This window comes from Nanorana parkeri, unplaced genomic scaffold, assembly GCF_000935625.1.
Source record: "Nanorana parkeri isolate BGI_ZX_2015 unplaced genomic scaffold, ASM93562v1 scaffold977, whole genome shotgun sequence".
Taxonomy (NCBI): domain Eukaryota; kingdom Metazoa; phylum Chordata; class Amphibia; order Anura; family Dicroglossidae; genus Nanorana; species Nanorana parkeri.
This window is the reverse complement of record NW_017307245.1, coordinates 401,654-423,644: the sequence shown is the minus strand read 5'-3', so window position 1 is coordinate 423,644 and position 21,991 is coordinate 401,654. Positions and strand designations below refer to the sequence as shown.

General features: G+C 47.1%; 1 protein-coding gene across 2 annotated transcripts in view; it reads left to right on the top strand.

Annotated features, from left to right (window-relative positions):
* Window positions 1-21,991, top strand: part of LOC108795526 (calcipressin-2-like) — a 95,558-nt gene that overhangs the window by 52,231 nt on the left and 21,336 nt on the right. For both annotated transcript variants that reach the window (XM_018566806.1, XM_018566807.1), the window contains 2 exons: window positions 16,558-16,731; window positions 18,546-18,717. In XM_018566806.1, coding sequence (XP_018422308.1) covers window positions 16,558-16,731; window positions 18,546-18,717 — 346 coding nt within the window. The remainder of the gene's footprint in view (window positions 1-16,557; window positions 16,732-18,545; window positions 18,718-21,991) is intronic.

Below are 21,991 nucleotides of genomic sequence, written 5' to 3'. Positions count from 1 at the left end.
GCCCATTGATCCCAAGTATGACCAAATCTTATATGTACATGTTTCTGCTAACGTTTACATGCGTTCAGTGTACACCACAATGCACGCTATTAGAGCCACCTGCATCCTAGTAACCAAAGATGCTCGGTGTCAGGGGCCGCCTAGTGTCCTTCTTTGCTAGCATGCAGGCACCCCGAGCCCCCTAATGTCCTTTGTTGCTAGGATGCAGGCAGCTTGAGCTGCCTAGAATCCTTTGTTTTTAGTATGCTGATGGCTCGAGCTGCATAGAGTCTTTTGTTGCTAGGATGCAGGTAGTCTGAGCCACCTATTGTTCTTTGTTGCTAAGATGCAGGTGGTCCGAGCGTTGTAGTGTTCTTCGTTGCTAGGATGCAGGCAGCACAAGCTGTCTAGAGTCCTTTGTTGCTAGGAGAATAGTGGTTCAGCCACCCAATGCCCTTCATTGCTAGGATGCAGCCAGCTTGAGCTGTCTAGAGCCCTGTGTTGCTAGGATGCAGCCAGCTTGAGCTGTCTAGAGCCCTGTGTTGCTAGGATGCAGGCAGCTTGAGCTGTCTAGAGCCCTGTGTTGCTAGGATGCAGCCAGCTTGAGCTGTCTAGAGCCCTGTGTTGCTAGGATGCAGCCAGCTTGAGCTGTCTAGAGCCCTGTGTTGCTAGGATGCAGGCAGCTTGAGCTGTCTAGAGCCCTGTGTTGCTAGGATGCAGCCAGCTTGAGCTGTCTAGAGCCCTGTGTTGCTAGGATGCAGGCAGCTTGAGCTGTCTAGAGCCCTGTGTTGCTAGGATGCAGCCAGCTTGAGCTGTCTAGAGCCCTGTGTTGCTAGGATGCAGGCAGCTTGAGCTGTCTAGAGCCCTGTGTTGCTAGGTACAAGCAGTTTGAGCTGTCTAGAGCCCTGTGTTGCTAGGTACAAGCAGTTTGAGCTGTCTAGAGCCATGTGTTGCTAGGTACAAGCAGTTTGAGCTGTCTAGAGTTCTTGGTTGCTAGGTTGCAGGTGGCTCCTCTTTCCTAGCAACCAATAGGGCACACTGCATGTACTGTATGTAAACGCTGCACAGATGTTATATGCATACAGTGTACAGGTCGCATTTTACGCAGGATATTCTCATTTGCATGAGCCCAAACACTCTCAGAAGTATCGGTTCTGCTGTGGACACTCATTTGGCGCCCCCAGCTCCGTGACATTACCGACAGAACCCAGTCACCGTTTAGGATTGGGAGCAGGTAGGTCGGGCTCCCAATCATGTGATCAGTGTGACAGCCAATCACTGGGAAGCCCATGTAACTCCCCCGTTATTACGAACCTCCGAATGGCCACTTCTTGCCGGCTGGAAAGGTTTAAACAAGAGATCTGTTTGGTTGCCGTGGACAACGGCTCCACTTTAGCTCTGGTTTTACGTCATGTTTCCTAATATAGCCGAACCTCAGTGTGTGTCGGGCCACTAAAGCAATAAAGAGCGACGACAAGGCAGCCAAACTCTCAGATATCATTACTGAGACCTCCCATCATGCTGAAATGCGCTCATTGCTAGAGACACCAGCCATGAAATCTATTTCAGAGGGAGACTGTTCGGCAGCACTTGTGGCTGCTCTGACGGCAAATACAATTTGTGGCATGTTAAGAAGTTATTGATTGAGGTGAACAGCTGTAAAATAGCCGAATGGAACTGAAAGTGATCCAGATAAAGATGTGATAGTGGGGGAAGATAATGTCCTGCACACAGATGGCTTCCTGTACTGTAATTGCACTTTATTTGGCCAATCACCAGCCTGAGATGGATGATGCCGGGCGACCAGTCAGGTGATATCTATCGGAGAGCACCTCATGAGACTGACGGTAATGCTGCTTTGGCTAAAGCAGCCTTTTTACCTCAGAGGAACCCCTGAAGTAATGTTTAGCTCTAGGCAGGTCAACCCCTTGCCATAATGTGCTAGAGCACACAGCCTTCCAGACTTCCCTCTGCAGGTGATCCTTTCCTGTGCTGCAGTGTCAGCACACTCCTTCTTCTGCCAGTCAGTGGCGTCACAAGGGCGTGCAGGCCACACCCGGGTGACACCATTGGAGGGGTGACACCAAAATGACTGACAGTCATTTTGGTGTCACCCCCTTTAAAAAGTCGGGCACTGGACCGAGAGCCCGACAGTGTCAGTAGAGAGGAGGGGACCCGATGGGATACCTCATCCCGCCGGGTGGGGGGGTGAGATGCTTCTGGTCACGTTAGGGGATGGAAGTGCTGGTGATCACATTAGAAGGGTAGAGGTAATGGGGTCCTGGTGGGGCACTGCCCAGCTCTGGCTCACTGACGTCACTGGTTACCAGGAGCTGGGCGCATTGCTGGCCAGAACGTCCCAGGTTGCTAAGCGCTGGAAGGGAGATGTGTATGGCCCTTACACATCTCCTCACCTGGCTCTTAGCAACCTGGGACCCTCTGGCCAGAAAGGGACCCACGTTACCTAAAGGGATGCCACCTGAGGCAAAGGCATCAGGCTGCCTCATTACAGGGATGGCCGTGCATCCTATAGTAGGGAATTCAGATAGTTTTGAGTTGGGGCCAAACTTTGGCCCTGTGAGAAGAGGGGACACTGGCCAGAACTAATCTAGAGTTGTGCACCATTAGTGGAGTCCCCACTTTGTATGTGTGTGTGAGAGAGACAGAAAGAGAGACATAAATTGATTGTATGTGTCGGGGTCTCTAGTTGAGGGTTTAGCTTGGACAGAAGATGCATAAAGTAGTAGCCATAGGAGGTGAGTGGGCATGGTGGCAGTACATGGTAGGGGTCACGTTCACCTTATGCGTAAAACTGGGCACAAACCCCATTCTCAGACTAGCACTTTTCTTTCCCTGCCCCTGATCCTTACTGCTACTCCTTTTGCCCGTCATACTTTAGAGCAGACTTTCGGCTTGGGTACCAAGCAATACTGCTGCCAATGGGTTTCTGTAGCGTGGCGGTTATCATGTTCGCCTTACGTGTGAAAGCTCCCTGTTTTCGAGCCAGGCAGAAATATACTACTTTTTATTCTTCCCCTGCCAAAAGCACCCACCGCTGCTCCTTTCACCCATCTTGCTATATATTAGACATTTTGTTTGGGTGCCAATGCGATTGTGAAGTGTAGCTACTACTATCATGTTTGGTTGACAAGCGTAAGGTCCTTCTTTCCATAAAGCTAATCGTTTGTCTAATGCTGGGCAGCCATATTTAAATCTAGACAACAAAATGTTGTCTCCTAGGCAATCTCCTCCCGCTATGTCTTTTGGCCAAGAAGACCTGGAAACAATTGCGGTCAGTCTTTAAATTACCTGGTTTTCTGGTTCCCAACTGCAATGTGAAGACCATTGCTGACTTTGCTTTTGAGGCTGCTTCATGCTGTAGAAAGGAACCGATGGGTTACATTTCATAACCAGTTATAGTTGCAAAGGAAAGCCTCGCTTTAACTGGTTCACAGCAACATGTAGAATAATATTCCTCATATGAACTCGGGTTCGGATCGAACCCGGTCCGTACCTAAACTCATTCAAACATGGAAGGGACATGGGGCCAAGCACCCAATCTTCTGTGGGTGGTATGAACCTGAACGCCTCCAAACCTGGAAGGGACATGGGGCCAACCACCCAATCTTCTGTGGGTGGTATGAACCTGAACGCCTCCAAACCTGGAAGGGACATGGGGCCAACCACCCAATCTTCTGTGGGTGGTATGAACCTGAACGCCTCCAAACCTGGAAGGGACATGGGGCCAACCACCCAATCTTCTGTGGGTGGTATGAACCTGAGCTCCTTCAAACCTGGAAGTGCATGGGGCCAACCACCCAATCTTCTGTTTGTGGTATGAACCTGAGCACCTCCAAACCTGGAAGGGACATGGGGCCAACCACCCAATCTTCTGTGGGTGGTATGAACCTGAGCTCCTCCAAACCTAAAAGGGACATGGGGCCAACCACCCAATCTTCTGTGGGTGGTATGAACCTGAGCTCCTCCAAACCTGGAACGGACATGGGGCCAACCACCCAATCTTCTGTGGGTGGTATGAACCTGAGCTCCTCCAAACCTAAAAGGGACATGGGGCCAACCACCCAATCTTCTGTGGGTGGTATGAACCTGAGCTCCTTCAAACCTGGAAGTGCATGGGGCCAACCACCCAATCTTCTGTTTGTGGTATGAACCTGAGCACCTCCAAACCTGGAAGGGACATGGGGCCAACCACCCAATCTTCTGTGGGTGGAATGAACCTGAGCTCCTCCATACTTGGAAGAATCAGCATTGGAATCATCGGAAGCCCGCCCCTCAGAGGTACGATCAAGTACGATCTACCTGTCCAAGATGGGCAGATCCTACGAGATTTCAATTACCTTACAACCATCGCACAACAAAAGTCGTGCGATGGTTGTAAGGTGTATGGCCAGCTTTAGCTGTGGTTGAGGACTGCCTAGAGAAAGTCAATTGAATGAACAACTAGCTCAGTAAACACCAGCTCAGCTGAAGCATTCTACAACAGTTTTTTAATATATAACCATAGAAATTACGGCTCCAGGTCCGTCCATTCTTGCCCACAAGAACGGATTTTTGCCGGTCCAGCTTGTTGCTGAAGATACCTGTAATAAAACGAGGAATGACGGCACAACAGTTTTAGGATTCGATGCTGGAGTGTCGTCATCCATTGTCTTTTGCATACCATTTTTATAATATTTCATAATACTAAACATATAACAAATATAAACAAATTTCATAATATTTATGAGTATGTATTAATTATATTGGTTATATGTGATTTATTTGATATTTAGCACTATACTATTCACGTGTTATGATTATTGATTAGCGCAGTGCATCTGTTTGATCTAATTTATTTATACTATTAGCACGGCAGCTTTTCATCTTTTATATTTATCACTTTGAGACAGCTTCCATAGCGCAGAATTTATTATATTCAACATTTTTAGGCTGTCTGGAATAATGTCACTTTAATTCACTGGATTTAAAATGCGCCACTTTATTTTCCTAACAGGACATAAAACAGCCTTTTATTTTAATGAATCAATCAACAAGTTGCACCAGTTGTTGTTCCTTCTGATTACTTTACTGTTGTCTGGATTGCAGATTGTCGGTCTGCAATCAGCAGCCAGTGTTCTGTCTCACAGCGATTGGGAACATTTTGTCTCCCTGTTGTATCTCTATCATCTTTATGGCACAAGCTGTTAGGCGAGAGTGGCTGCCATGTGAACCTTGATCACATCAATTGCTCTGCTTTTGTATTGTCATTTCTCTCTCAGTAATGCGCTAGAAAACTGACATGACTGCCAGGGTGACCGAGATCCATCACTGACTCTCAGCTTGAGGCTAAATTGCTTCAAAACGGCAGTCTAACTTTAACTATGTCTTCAAACAAAGAAAAATTCCAGGATTACCACTAGACATGTAAGCTGCGGAAAAATATGGTTCGGATATTTCGTTATTTTGGGATTCGGATCCGAAATTCAATTCGGTTCGGGTCTCGTATTCAGACGAAATCAGAATTTTCGCTACTTTCGGATGAGTTTACAAATATTCGTTTCGAATACCTCAGAAAACCATATACAGATATTAATACTAAAGCTGAATCTCCTAGACCAGAATGGCATTCAGGATCCGAATTTCTAAATTGCATTCGGGAGCTCCTGATCGCTATTCGGGTGTGGGAGCCACATACATATATTACTAAAGCTGAGGCTCCCAGACCCGAAGGGCATTCCGTAGCTCCCGAATGCAATTCAGAAATTCGGATCCCGAATGCCATTTGGGTTTAGGAGATTCAGCAATTAGGACATTCAGATCCCGAATCAAAAACACATCTGATTGGTCAGAAAAGTCACAAGTCCGATTCAGTTTAATTTATGAACGAAATTCGGACAGGATCCGAAATTCGGATGCATTGGGATTTGGAAATTCGGACGAATTTTGATTCGAAATGAATCTCAGATGTCTAATTACCACATTCTAAAGCAGTTGACTGATGTGAGATGACAGAGATGGTCATTTCCTATTGGTCCATAAGACCAGTGATCTCTTTGAAGGACCAATAGGGAAGGGTTTATGGTGAGGGGGCAAGCTTGACTTTTACAGGGTAATATTTGCATATCACCATAGATCTCAACTGCCCTCCCCCCCCCGCCCATTTGAAGGACTGTCCCTTTTTTGAAACCAAATCCTTTCAACCACTGTCCTCCTTTGTTGTCCTCTTTTTGGTCTGATGGACAAACTGCTATACAAATGTATGATTTAATTACCAAAACTGCACAAAATCATTGATCCGGCCTCTAAACAATTGCATTTTATATTAGCCTTGGTATGTTTTTGCTCTTTAGAAGACTCTGCGGTCTATAAAGGAGGGGAATCGGGTCTTATGATGGCCACAATCTATTAGATGTTTATATCCCTTAAATATGAAAAGATTTAAGAGAACATCGGACAAATCAATGGGTATCTATCACCCCTGAGAAATTACAGTTAAAGTAACCCTGTCAGTTGCCAAAAAAATTAAGAAGACCCATACCCTGTAATAGAAGAGCTGTTGTCTCACCTCTTTGGTAGCCAATATCTCCTGCCTTTGCTCCATTCCCGTGCTGAAGACTCCACCAGACTCTTCAACATTCTGCATTTCCGGGAGAGTTGGATGCCTCCATCTTCTTCTGACCCATATGTCACTACAGGACACAGCAGTGACATAGGGTGGAGGACACAGGCATCTAACACTCTTGGAAGTGTCAAGTGCTGGAAAGTCTGATGGACTTGTTCAGATGGTTGATGGTTGCAGCACTAGAATAGAGTGAAGGTTGGGGACATAGGACACGAGAGGTGGGTACAACAGACTTGTCAGCATTTGGCAGATTTAGGAATGTTAGATGCCTTTTCCCTCTGCCAAAGACCGTATCTTGTCTCCTTTTGGCAAGCTTGACTTTTACAGGGTTAGATGCCTTTTCCCTCTGCCAACGACCGTATCTTGTCTCCTTTTGAGCCAATTGTCCTCTCTAGACTGCTTACGCTAATGGAGGAAGCTAATGATGGTTGGTCCAGGACACTAATGGTGGTTGGCAGGGCCCAATTTACTCTCTCTGCTGCCCCAAGTCCATGTTCCTCAATGCGTCAGCAGGAGGGGACAGACCTGATCGCCAAGATCACTTGTAAACGAACAAGCGTCTTCCCCCACTGTACATTTAGCCCTGCTTGCCGGAAGCAGTGCTAAATGTAGAAGACAACTACCTGCCCAGAACTACATGTCCCAGACATCCAGAGATAAGAATTCCACACCCCTGCCACCCCTCTGCTCCCTGCCGCCCAGAGGCCGGGCCTCGGTTGGCCTTGTGGGAAATCTGGCCCTGATGGTTACACCCTAACAAGCTTGCAAACTCAAATACTGTATGACTTATTTTACCCAACAGCAGATATATTACAGAATAGTATAGATGGCATGTTTGTGACACCGATGTTAGGTTTCATGCATGACATACCGTGTCGTTCATAGCAATCTGATTATTTGTTTATAAACCAGGACTGTAAGAAAGAGACATTTGTAACTGATTGGCTGCTTACAGAAACAAGAACACTTTTTGTAGAGCAGTTTTTCTACATTAGGTCCTTTGTGTCTGCTGAAACTCTAATCTAAAAAGTTAAAGCTTGCTCTAGGACAGCCTTTCTCCAGGGTCCCAGAGGAACCCTTGATATCATTTTCAGGTCTCCTTGGGGGTAAGTGGGAAAAATACCTCCTAACATTGGTGGTTGCTGGGAAGAATGCCCCCCATGGCGGTCAGTAGAGGTCAGAATGTCATGCTTACAGACAGCTAAAAAGATCTGCCAAGTGGCATTGGATCCAGAACTACGCAGGCACCATCAGATGGGAGCTCAATTATCCACAGCTCAAGGAACCCCTAGCAACCTATGAAGGAACCCTAGGGTTCCATGGAATCCTGGTTGAGAGAATGGCTGCTCTAGGATAATAGAGAAGTGTTGGTGGAGTGATGGTTCCTAATATGAAGAAGTGCTTTTAGGTTTGAAACCTAGGCAGCTCCTTAGAAGCTGCTAGGCCCTGGTAAGTCCTTGGAATATCAGCAATGGGTGCAGTAGAAAGAAAGGAGCGCCAACAATTCTTTTGAAACTCCAGTAAGCCTCTATTGGTCACATAGCTGGCTAACACATTTCAGAGGCTTTATCATTTCTCCTTCATCAGGGCTGCCCCATGCACATAATCACTGTTCTCGGTGGCCATCAGCAGCCCCTCACAGTTCACCGCAGAGCAGCAGGTAACCTGCAGTAGCCATCACTCTGCAGCGATTCACATAGGACTATGTTTATGTCTGGCGTTCAGCCACATCCTCTGCATGGCTGGTTGTTGTGTCCCTCCAATGTACAGACACTTGCATGTATAAAGCCACTTCTTTCCAAGAGCAGAGATGTTAGATAGGTTTGTCGTTGCTGTCAGTCAATGTGGAGATCTTCAGATGCATGTTTTCTCCTTGACCTCTCAGCTTGGTTTAGAGGGCAATTTGTGAATGGGATCTTATTCCTCTGCAGAGCCGGCCAGCACAGAGGTATATTTATCCAGCCAATACGCTGCCGCTACAGATTATTATAATGTTTTGCTTTCTGGTGACTCATTTATCAATGTCAGACGTGAGCTACTGGATGTACGGCATATGCCAACATCACAACAGTGACTTATAACTAGAGTGAATCTTGCTTTGTTCAGTGGCATGTTTTAAGTTCTAATTTGGATCCGTATAAAGACCAACAGTATCCAAAACTGACCTACAGCAACTGTGAATATTGTGAGCTGGTTTTAAAGGTCAGCATTGTGCCTCAATGTGCAGAATGAAATCAATGACTGCAAGCTGCCCAGGCCCTGAAGCAGCAAAGAAACACCACACTATAACATTTCCACCACCCTGTTTCACAGTTGGTATAAGGCTCCCCTCCAGGAATGCTGTCTTTGATTTGTCCCAAACATGTCAACAGTTCATGTGACCAAACAAGGCTGCCTTTGATTGGTCAGTCTTCTGTACATTGTTCCAGATCTTTGCCTGTATGTTCAATGAAAAGTTGTAGTCTTGATCTTTTGGTTCTTTTTGGACAGCAAATGCTTTTTCCTGACACACCCCCCCATGCAGGTTAAGTTGATGCAATCTCTTGTAGAGATTGATGAAGCATGCACTTTGATCCCCAGGTGTTGCAAGAGTAGCCTACAGATCCCATGATGAAATTGTGGGGTTCCTGGAGGCTCTTTAGGCATCAAATGGTCAGCTCTTGGTTTGGATTTTGCTGGATGGCCAGTCCGTCTGGCTGGCGTCCCGCCCAGCTCCTGGCAACCAGTGGCGTCACTGGTTTCCAGAAGCTGGGGGAGGGGGGGGGGTGCCAGCCAGAGCATCCTAGGTCTGCAGAGGCAAGTCTTCAGAGGACGGCGTCACTGTTGTGCATATCCCCTGCCTCAGGGGCGTCACTTGCGTACAAAACCATAAGCACCCCCACTACAACCACACCACTAAAAGAGTGACACTGTACAGTAAATCCACATCTACCATTATTCCAATAGAAAGTATCATCTGATTTGCTATGGGCTACCACACGTCGCCCCTACATTATGCATTACGCCTGCGTTGTGCTTTTGTCACATAGCAGCCAAGTTTCGCTCTCCTGCTTCCTTTGTCTGGTCCGTTCTGCTCGGCCGCCTCTCCCGAGCAATCACAAGCATAATGAACTTAATTATCTATTTATATGAATTTCCTTTCTTCGGACCGCAGCAGCGTAAGAGTAAACCATTCCGGCCTCTTTACGGGTGATAAGTAAATACGCCGCAGAGGAGGAAAAAAAACTAATCGCGGACTTCAGACATCAGGAGAAATTAGTGCCGCTGCGTATGGGTCATGCATACAAATTGCGGGATTAGGACAACTTGCCTGGGTCGCGTGTATCAAGCCTCCATCGTCGCCATGGCAACAGAACATTCACAAATACCCAAATGAAACTTGTGAATACTACAGAGATGTGCACACAGTGTATACGGATACAACGACGAAGATTTTTTTAAATGTATATTGCCAAAAAAAGGGAACATGGTGCATCGAAAGAGCTCCACAAAGCGCCATCTACATTTATAGAGAATGTGTTTTGTATTTTTGTATTCGCTCTTTACTTATTATGTACAGTAATAAAAAAAATATACATTTAGACTAAGGTTACCAAATTTTCAAAATGAGATCTGGGGACACCCTACTGACCACGCCCACTTGTACCCACACCCACAACATCACACCCCGATTTTTAGCATGCCATGAAACAATTGGTGAGGAAGCAGAAATAGAAGATGTAAAGACAAAGTGCCTTGGGCACTATAAGCAGTGAAATAATGCGGTGTGCTCTGTGCGCTGTGGTGAACCATGCATGCAGTCAAATTGAGCTAACAGTGGGAGCGGCTGAAGATGCATGGTTAAATAAACCCTGAGCCTACTCTACTATTGGTTAAGCATCAGAGGCGGCTCTCTAATTAGGCGAGTTAGGCGGTCGCCAAAGGCCTCGCTGCCGCCTAACTCGCCTCTGCAGATTTTAGCTGCAACGATTTCCAAGCGGGCAGAATGCGGCGCCCGCGGCCTCTGCAAATCCCCGCTCCTCCCCCATCTGCCACTGCGGGCCTCGCGGGGAGAATGGGGTGCCGGTGATCGATCAAACACCGGACGGAGCCTCCGGACAAGCCCCGCCCCTCCCCATCTGCCACTGCGGGGAGAATGGGGTGTCCGCAGCTTTAGGACAAGTACTGCCCATCTGCCACTGCGGGCCTCGCGGGGAGAATAGGGTCGCTCGTGTAATTACAACGGGCGGCCGGGAAGCTACTCGTCGGGCTCCGGCGTCCTCTCATCACAGACGAGAGGACGAGTGGATTTTTCAAGCCCTGATTATTGGTGTAGGTGGGGGCCTCACGTTTTGAGTTTCGCCTAAGGCCTCACAAAGTCTAGAGCCGCCTCTGTTAAGAGTGCAGGGGTCAGGAGTGTGTAACACAGAACACGGGGTCAAGAGTGCATGGAGCAGAGAGCAGGAATCAGGAGTATGTAACATACAGAGTGCAGGGGTCAGGGGTTGGTAACACATGGAATAAAGCGGTCAGCACTAAGAAAGGCATGGAGTATGGAGGGCATCAGTTCGTAACACATGGAGGGAGTACAGGGGCCATCAGTAGGTAATGCATGGAGTACACAGAGTTCAGAGCTGAGTAGTAAGTAACGCAGGGATCAGTAGTACTGCAGAGTTCAAGGGTCAGTAGAAAGTAATGCAGGGTACAGGGGTCAGTAGTAAGTAATGCATTGTTCAGGTGTCAGTAGTACGTGATGCTGAATCCTAGAGGCAGCCATCACAGCATGTACAAAACTGGCAGCATATGACTGCTGTTCACTGCCACCAGGGACGCCGTCTGGAATGTTTGCTTCCCGGGGACAGACCTCTCAAAACGGGGACTATCCCTGAGAAACAGGGAATAATGGTAACCTTAATTTAGTCACTGAGGTCATCTTTCTTCTCTCCTCTTCTGAAAGTTTGTTCAGGAAAGGACGGTGACAGCATTGTGCTGCGGGGACAGTCACTTTTGCCTTTTTAATGAAAGCTTTGCTGTCCGCCTAATAGCGGTGCTACGGTGCTAATCCTTTTTAAAATCCTATTTCAAGAGTATCTAAACCCAGGAGTAAAAGTGTAATATATTCCAGCTTACCCATCCTTACATATTGTGGCTGCATTAGTTTTCTTTTCTTACCTTTTTTTAACCTGTTGATCTTGCCAATTATTCTGCATTTTTTCAGCTTCCTTTAGCAGGCCAAGCTGTCCCGCATAAGTGGGACAAACCATTTATCACTGACGGGGGTGATTTATTCATTTATGTAAAATCTTTATCCCAAAAGGAAAAAAAAAACTCTGCTAGAGTGTCTAACACCACCCTCCCCACGGGGATGACGGACGGTTCTGCTGTCTATGGGTGGCTTCATTGCTCCTCCATAGAGTAGAGCCACCCTAAGACAGGAAGTGAGTCACTGGCTGGATCATCAGGTGAGAATAAAGGGGGGAAAAAACCTGAAAAATAAACCTAATGCAGCCACCACATCTAAGGACTTATAAATGTATTATGTGTTTGTTTTTGGGTTTAGTTACCCTTTAAGCCTTGCACGTCCTGAGCTGCACTCCCTTCTTGTAGGCACGTTACCATGGCAGCACTGGGAAATTAGAGTGATAAGGGGGCCGCACTGGCGTTCCCGGTAGGAACAGAGTGGGCCATTGAAACGGATTTTGCGTTATTCGGTTTATTGTTCAGCTGCTGACAGAATGCTTTTATTGCAGGATGGAGTAGGAGAAAGATTAAACCTGACCTTGTTCCTCCTGCTTGTTTGGTGATGAGTAGAAGAGCAGCGAGGATAGAGGTCCTCAATGAGATTTCAAAATGTCAAGTTGTTGTTTTGGCACTCGTCAGCGGATGATGAATAAATGCCGTCTCTAGTGGCGGCGTCTCCGTGCGTTGGATATTCGCTGCATACTCAAAAAGGGGACAGCCAGATTCTGCTCGCAGTAAGCTTGACCTCACCTTCCTCTGGAGGCGGCCCGTACAAGAGATGCTAAAATCTTTTTTTGGTTCTCAAATAATTGAAAGTATGCCCCAGTCAAATGTGAAATATTGCATTTAGGGCCCGCAGACAGGTGATCGGCGAGGAGCGGTGGTTGAGGCGGCGATCCGGTGATGACTCAGTCACTTCCTGGTTAGCTGGCAGCGGAAAACTAATGATCACATGACCACTGTTCACTAATGTCTCTAGGGGGAGCTAATGTGTCCTCTGCCATGGACTCCAGGCGCTGCCTTGGGAGGACCTGTATTTACATGGATACAGAGTTCTCTATAGATTTTGGCTGCCATCTTGGACAAAGAGGGGATATATACACTGCCTGGCCAAAAAAAAAAAGTCACCACTTAGATTTTTGGGCAGTGTTATGATCTGGGGTTGCTTCAGTTGATCAGGTCTAGGTTCAGCAACATTGTGCCCAAAAAATGAGGTTAGCTACCTCCCTGAATATACTGAATGATCAGGTTTTTCCATCAATGGATTGTTTCTTCCCTGATGGCACATTTGGGCATATTCCAAGATGGCAATTCCAGGATTCATCTGGCTCAGATTGTGAAAGAGTGGTTCAGGGAGCATGAGACATCATTGTCACGCATACAGGGCCGGATTTCCCACAAGGCCAACCGAGGCCCGGCCTTGGGGCAGCAGGGAGTAAAGGGGCAGCAGGGGTGTGGAATTCCTATCTCCCGACGCCCGGGACATGCAGTTCCCGGGCGCCGGGTGGGTAGTTGTTTTCTACATTTCTCCCTGCTTTGGGCAAGCAGAGCTAAATGTACAGCGGGGAAGCCGCCACTTGTTTTGTACAAGTGATCTCAGCGATGTCGTCGAGATCACTTGTATGCAGCCTGCATACAGGGGGGCGCGTTGAGGAACCTGGCATTGGGGCAGCAGAGAGAGTCTGGCCCTGCACACATGGATTGGCCACCACAGAGTCCAGACCTTAACCCCATTGAGAATCTTTGGGATGTGCTGGAGAAGACTTTACACAGAGGTCCGACTCTCCCATCATCACTACAAGATCTTGGGGAAAAATTCATACAACTTAGGACGGAAATAAATGTTGTGACATTACATAAGCTTATTGAAACAATGCCACGGCGAATGTGTGCCGTAATCAAAGCTAAAGGCCATCCAATGAAAAATTAGAGTGTGGAACTTTTTTTGCGGCCAGGCAGTGTATGTCCTTCTGACTAAATGAATGGCACCGCACTGGGCATAGTGCTGCTGTTACCATGCATTGTGTTACTATAGGTATGAATCCAGCCTGAAACTGAATAAATGAACGTTGGACCACTGGACACTGGACCGCCTTCACCTCCAGTGCAATATAGTAGTATTTTAATTCTCCGTCCTACAACTGTGATCTTCCACTGCAAGCCCTGTAAAAACTTGGAGCTAACATGTATTGGCCAAACATAAGGGACCTTTTGCTGGGCTCTGATATATGGGATGTGGCTATCTGTACAAGTACCTTTTTTCTGCGATACACGGCGCACGGCTGTTTTAGCCAGCGGGAAACCGCGTGATCCGCCCTGCACGACTGGGGTGCCATTGGAAAATAATGGTACCCACAGCGCCATCAGTGCACACCTGGGCGACTCCTGACCGCGCAACAATCGTGGGGTGTCGCCAAGGTGTGCCTACAGCCCTAAGGGCCCGTGCACACCTAGGTGATTTATCGCGCAAAACACAGATTGGAATTGAAGTCAATGGAGGCTGCTCACACCTTTGCGGCTTGTCGCACGACCGAAATCGCCTGTCGCGCGAAAAGGTGCAGGAGCTATTTTCGGGCGGTTGTCGCGCGGTTTGGGGCCCATAGACATCTCTATGCATTGAAAAGCGCGGTTTATAATGAACAGTCGCATGATCTCAACCACGCGAACACAGCTCGTCATCTGAATCGCCTAGGTGTGAACCACGCTTATGAACCGAGATGCATTGTGGGAACACACAGCTTAGCATATTGTGGTGCATTCATTTCAAACAGCACCCCAATTCATTAAAGCAACACAGCTCCGATGCACATTAATATTACATTTCTGTTCTTGGGTTTGGATATGCGATACAAGTAAAGGTTCATGTGGCAGTCAGATGGTGTTTGAAGTGTAGAACACCTGGAAGTTACGGTGGACTCCAACATAGACTGTATGAATGATGTATATTATATTTCTGTTCTTGGGTTTGGATATGCGATACAAGTAAAGGTTCATGTGGTGGTCAGATGATGCTTGAAGTATCCAACACCCGGTGGACTCCACCATAGACTGCCTGGCTTGTGCATGCCTTCAACCACAGTAGTATGAGAACTCTCGAGGTGCCGTTCCTTGACTCTGCTTGTGTAATTCTCAGAACATTGTGTCCCAGCTAAAGATGCTTTTTCTCCTTTTCCCCATTTGTAGTGAAGCTGACATCACCAGGTAAGCATTGCTTGAAACAGGCAAACAGTCTCTCTGGGTGATTGTTGGTCCCTCAGTGCTTCGTGGTCTGGGATATGTGATTTGAAGTTTACAGCTTTGTCCTGCTTTCAGTTTAAAGGGAACTTTTCATGGAAGAACTACCTATGCTGCCATTCCTCGCATCTTCTGAAAATGCTAGACTCCTGGTTGTCGTGTTGATATTTCAGCTTCACATTTAAAGCAAACCTTCTGCTATGGTAACACAAAACACAAGCCGCCTGTACTTACCTTGCTGGAGGGTGGTGAGCGGAATCTACACTCTCTTGGAGAACTATGGGTGTGCTAGTATCTGACATTTCCATGTTGGATAGTTGGGCCTCTGCTGGGCACTGTAGATCTTCCCACCAGCCATTAATTCACTACTGTATTTTGTAGTGGCATAGGGAGTGGTGGATGGAACCACAGAGCGTTGTGAGGGGTGCAGGCATCTGGAAGTGTTGGATCAGAGATGAGTCTGGGCTTGGTGCAAACTCAGTTTGCCTGACTTCCCCCATGCCTGCTCAAAACTGAGAACACCTTCTCCTCCTCCCGATGCAATCAGTGGCGGCAGTTGTGGCAAGCCCATCCGCTTTGTAGCGCGTTAGGGACGGGCGGAAATACGCCAAGGTGGGAGCGAGACCATTGAATACAATGGGATTTATATTTTTGAGCGTTTTGTAGAGCGTTCGTCGAGCGTAGAACGCGCTACAAAACGTTCAGGTGTGAACGAAGGCTTAGGGTTGCCACCTGTCCAGAATTCACCCGGACAGTCCGGGTTTTGAATGCTGTGTCTGGGTTTCATGGCAGCAGAAACCCGGACACAAGATGCCAGGCAGACAGGGGCAACCAAAATTAACATAGGGGATACTGGCCCCCCACTAAAAATAGTCTCAACTGTGATATTTACATATGAATGGGCGGCGCTATTTGCATATGAATAAGCCGCGACTCCTTCTCCCAAGAAAAAATGTCCACGCGTCGCTAGAGTGTTCGGGTTTCGCTTGAAGAAAAGGTGGCAACCCTACATTCACTGCCCCTTTGTGACTGGTAGCCACGGGCCAGGGAATACACCTTTCTGTAAGGGATTGGGTCAGGAGGAAGGGGTGACAGTCACAGTTTTGAGTGGGCTTGGGCAAACCTAGGAGCACCAGTAGGTCTTCAAGAGAGTAAAGAGTTGGCACACTAACCGTTTGGAGAAAAGGTATTAAATCTCTTCTTTTACAGGCTGCTGCTGTACCGTGGCGTGGACCCTGGGGCTGGAGAAACAGTCCGCAGGAGCCTGGCCATTGTGCCCGCTATCCAGTGATCACAGTTACAATGATTTGCAGGCTCCAATGCAAACATTTAAAAGGTGGACTATGTCTTTAAGTCCATTTAAATAATAAATCAGCCCGCAGTCAGTATTTGCGTGCTGCTGAAGCCCCTAAGGTGTGTTCATGTTATAATATATACAATGTGATACAACCATGCATATCTCCAACTGACTTTCTTATAGAGATCTGTCTTTGTATTTCTAGGAAAAATTCGAAGCCCTTTTCCGAATGTACGATGATTGCGTCACCTTACAGCTATTCAAGAGCTTCAGACGAGTTCGGATAAACTTCAGTAACCCCAAGGCAGCAGCACAAGCAAGGATAGAGCTCCACGAAACACAGTTCAGAGGGAAGAAACTAAAGCTATATTTTGCACAGGTGCGGATTTTTTTTTTTTAATCCCATTTTCTAGAAGCCGTTGTAAATGACATTCATAAATACATACATGTGTACCATGATTAACCTCTTGCCGTACGCCTGTAGTAAAAAAACGGACGGACGGCACTGCTGCATTGGCGGGTTGCCGCCGCCAGACGGCATTTTTTTTCTGCTCGCGCGCGCCCCCTAGCGGGCACGCACGGGCAGAAAAGACCCGACCATTGCACACACCCGTTACCGGGTGTTTCACATATAGGCGATCAGCGGCTCCATAGCCCGCCGATCGTCTATATGTGCTCGTTCGCGTCCGATTCTGGTTTCTTAATATAGTAAAAAAATAAAAACCCCAGTGGTGAATAAATACCACCAAAAGAAAGCTCTATCTGTCCCCAAAAAAGGGTATAAAATTCGGGGGTGTAACACCACGGATGTCAACTGGTTAATGAAGAGCTCTAGAGGTAAAGTTAGGCCCAGCCCTTCCCATTGCTAAGCCCCTTTCCATCATTTAACTACTAAATACTAGAGCTTTACAAGGCAGTAGACTCTCTGACATTGAGCAGTTGAATGCAAGTGGGAGTAGGGAAGAACTTGAACACAAGTCAGGTAGAAGTTGAGGCCCCAGGTATAGCCTCCTTCACACCTATGCAGTGCAAAATGCGTTTTTTTTTGCATGGTAGTTTGTGTATTGTCACGCCACTCATTTAGAATGGCACCAAAAACACAACTACAGTAACTGGAAGTACACCCACGCATTTTTGAGTAGTTGCATATTTCAAATGAATGGTTCCCCCTCCTCACCTCCATAACCCCTCCTCATCCTCTCATCTCCTCCCCCTCCTCACCTCCATAACCCATCCTCATCTCCTCCTCACTCCTCACCTCCATAACCCATCCTCAGCTCCACCTCACGTCTCATCTCCTCACCTCTGGAACCCTTCCTTGTACACGTAGTGCTCACCCCCGATGGAGTCGCTGGGGTCATCACTAGTCTGTCTAGGGGTATGATCTTCAGCTGCCCCGCTAGCATTCAACCGCCCTCTTCTAGTGCCCACAAAGCTGATATCCAGTCCAGTAATGCAATGCTGAATAGCGTTTATTAAACATCTTCACACTGGGGAGAGAGGGTATAGAGATCCTAGACATCTAGGGTGGTACAGACATAGACTCCAGACTCACCAGACCGTTGTTAGCATCTCTGTAGATCCACTTGGAGTACAGCAAATAGCAATTGGAGTAACAGATGAGCAGGAGAAGAGTACAGATCATCAGCAGGAGAGACACCAGCCATGCTCCTGAGGTCCTCTATGTTCTTGGCACCTCCAGCAGACATCAGCTTCCCTGGTTCTCCTCCTCTGATAACAGCACAGGCCTCCTCCATACTTGAAGCCTAGGCTAACTCTTCCCAAACTCCAGCCTCTGCCCACCCCCAGGCCTCAGGCCTGGCCTGGGGGCAGCTGGACAGCACCCAGTCCTAATCCATGGCTGGTCCTGACTAGTCTGAGCACATGGCAATTCCCACCAGTATATGTACCCTATCCCAGCATGCACTACTGGTTGAGAGAAACCCAGTGATTGGCTGCTGCACTGTACATACCTCACAGAAGGTGATGGGGGCTACATACACATACAGAGAGAACAGAAAGTAGGAGCTCACAAGATTTCTGGCAAAATCAACAGGCATTTTTTTGCACTTTTCGTTAAGATGTAAGAAAACACTTCCAGTAGTATATTCAGCAGGCCAATATGCAGCAAATAAGAGAAGTTCATTGTTGGGGTTTACCTTTAATATCAATGATTTCATTTCCCATATACAGGTCCAAAAAGCAGAGACAGACGGAGACAAATTACACCTGGCTCCCCCACAGCCATCCAAACAGTTCCTCATCTCACCTCCTGTGTCGCCCCCCGTTGGCTGGCAGCCCATAGATGACGCCACCCCAGTAATCAATTACGACCTTCTCTATGCAGTGGCCAAGCTTGGTCCAGGTAAGAACCTTTATACACCTGAGAATTTGTCTATGACATACAGGTCGGTGACCTATTAGGCTGATAATACAGCCTCTGGGGGGCTTGTTGACTCACAGGATCTTAGACTACTGGAGTGGAGGGAGAAAGAGGCTTCAGGCTAACAGCTGGCCGGCTCCGAGGTTCGGGTGAGCATAACTTTTTATTTTCATCCCTAGGTGAAAACGAGCACTTAACCCTTGCAGTGCGGGAGTAGCCCCACTGAAAGGGAGAAGAATAATTCTGCCCGGAGTTCTTCTTTAACCCTAAAGATGACCCTAAGACTCTCGTTCTTTAAGGCTATAATTACTTGTAAGTAATTATACTAAAAATCTAAAGAGTTACAACCCTGGTTCCTGCAGCATCCTGACCTGGGCCCAAACTCCAAGGTTGTAAGCACCTTGCATACCCATTCACAATGTGCCACGTTCTGGCTATACATAAGAGAAGAAGCTTTGAATCTTTGTCAGCCACCCCTGTTCTACTCTTATTGCGCTCCTATTAGCAATACAATAATACACTAGAAGTACATGGTAAATTTGGTTGTATTTAATAACTCCAACAGTGCCTTTAAAACTCAACTCCAGGGAAATGACACATTTTCCCTTGCAGTGGTGCTGCCCCTGCAATGCAAGGGTTACCTGTTCGTTTATGCCTTCGGGACAGTAAAAAAATGTTTTGCTTGATGCCCGCTCACCCGGCAATCAGCGCTCTCGTCTTCTTCCCCTCTGCTCAGCTGTGGACTGTGCCTTGGCATTGTCAGGTAAAATGCAGCAGGGCTATGGAGCCTTCATTGTTCTTGATGACGTCAGCGGGCCCTAGATGCTGGCGAGTAGAGAAGATGAGGCTGCGGGGACCAGTCTACCAGCACAGCAGGAGTGGGGGTTCAGGTCAATTTCTTTCTAACATTTGCTTTTGGAATAAATTGAGTTTCCAGACAGAGGTGTCCCGAGGCCGGGTTTTTCACCGAGCAGATACCGGATGACACCCCGCCGTGATGTCATCGCGCATGTGTGGTCATCTTTTTGATACTAGCCGGCGGCCATCTTGGTGATGGATGCCGGCAGAGAGAGGAGGGGATAAGGTAAGCCGCCGGGTCCTCTCCTCTCTCTCTCTCCTGCAGCTGTTGGGCTCTTGGTCCATGACCAAGTGCCTGACTTTTCAGAGGGGGTGACACCAAAATGACTGTCAGTCATTTTGGTGTCACCCCTCCAATGGTGTCACCCGGATGCAGGCCGCACCCCTCTGTGACGCCACGGTTTCCAGAATGAAAACCACAATCGCTGTTAGAATATCATTCGTTTGAGAAAAACTTTCCATCCCGCTCCTTCAATTCTTTCCATCTCTACAGCCAAAAACAATTGTCCATCTGATCCTATTAACTGTTAGAAAATCGAACGAACACTCCAAAAACGTCAGTTTTACAACCATGTATACCCACCTTTAGGCTGACTGACTTTGGGAGGTGTACGCGTTGTTCCCTATGTTTTCCCGAGCTAGTTGTGATGAATAATCTGAGATTGGTTTTGCCATGTGGGTTTTTGCAGTCCCTTGATATCATGCCTTGCGGATTAAAGAGGAACATAATTAATTTGCAGTTTAATATCCGTGATCATTGCTCATGAACCTAAGCCTCTGGGCTCTACGTGCAAGGTTCCTCGCTCATTTTCAGTTAAATAACGTATTCTATGAGTCAGAATAACGTCAGGAACAGCAAGGGCCACAGTGACCTGGCACTGTGTGCATCATATCTGTGCTCAGACACCTGTAGAGATTCATGTACAGTAACAGAAGCTGGAGACATCCTGCGGCCCTTCAGCAGAGGAAGGCTATGGGTTCTAGCATGCCCTGTCATCTCCTATAATAGGAGCTTGTTCCTTATGTGTCTATGAAGGTTTCTCTTTATTCAGGTCATGGCATAGCTAGTAGTAGTTGGTCACATCCAACTTGACTTATTCTGTAATGCTGAAGATGTTTTATGGCTCATCCAAGTGGCTTCCTCACTTCTAATAAATACTGTATATCGGGAACATACCCCAGCATTTGTAGTCAATGGGTACCTCAGTCACTTTAATCCAATCACCATGGAATGACATTATGTGTGGGTGCCAGGTGGTGTCAAAGGACAGATGGTTCTCATCTATGTCATACTGGAACAACCATCTCTAAACAGGGTTGGGGCTTTCAGTGGGCTATGTTTCGGTTTAATAAAGTTGGAGGCGATCTGTTGTACATGTAAGACTTCCTGTTTGGCTACAGGGTTGGGGTCTCCAACACATCTCTCACCCACATATAATACCGTTTTAACAACTGTTCTCGGGTGACCTGACTACAATGCTTACCGTCAGACATGTAACCTGACAATTAACACATGCCCCAGACCTTATGGCACCTTGTTATACGTTAGTAAGGACAAGGTGGTTCCACAAAACCTCACACCTTCACAACTCCCATTCTTGGACAATCAACATCTGAATACATTCTATGATGACTGGGTTAAGCTGAATGAGTCACCCCTTTGAAAATAAATGCTGGTGTATGTTCCTGACACTGAAGAAGCGGTTTGAATAAGCTGTAAAACCTCTTCAACTTTAAAGAACAGTTCAGTAAATGTATGTGACCAACTACTACTAGCTGTTCCTTATATCATTACCCTAACTTAGTCATTCTACCCTTTGATCAGTTGTCCAGCTCTAGTATGACTTTGGCTACTTGACATGCTGCCAAAGCCAGGCCGCTGCAGGGTATAGTGATACCTAGGTACATGGTGGCTCTTATATCTATTAGCTTACTTCCATCCAGAGTCTCAAATCCAGAAGATCATATTTGCTGATCATGGGGGTACTGAGGTTTATTTCCAGAAAACAAACCTTTATTTAATCATTCATTTATATAACCTTTAGGGCTTGAAGGGTATCACAGAGACTCTGTCAATTTGCACATTTAGAAAGTCTATTAGGCCCACCGCCAAACTCACTAATGCCTTCATCACTTTTCCTCAACACTCTGTTCCTTCTTTTGTCCTAGCCCCATGTAAGCTTCATGTCAGATAGAAATGGAGCTTACACAGGGTTGATGAGGTGTGATCATCTTAACAGGTCAGTGTTGGAGCCTGCCAGGCCCAAGCATTACATCATGGGAGAAGGTCATCATATGCTCCCTCATAGCTAGAAGCACTGAGGCTGGTGGGCAATGCATGCACACCTGACCCCCTTCAGAAGTCTATAAGCACCTACCCTGTGTGTATATCTATATA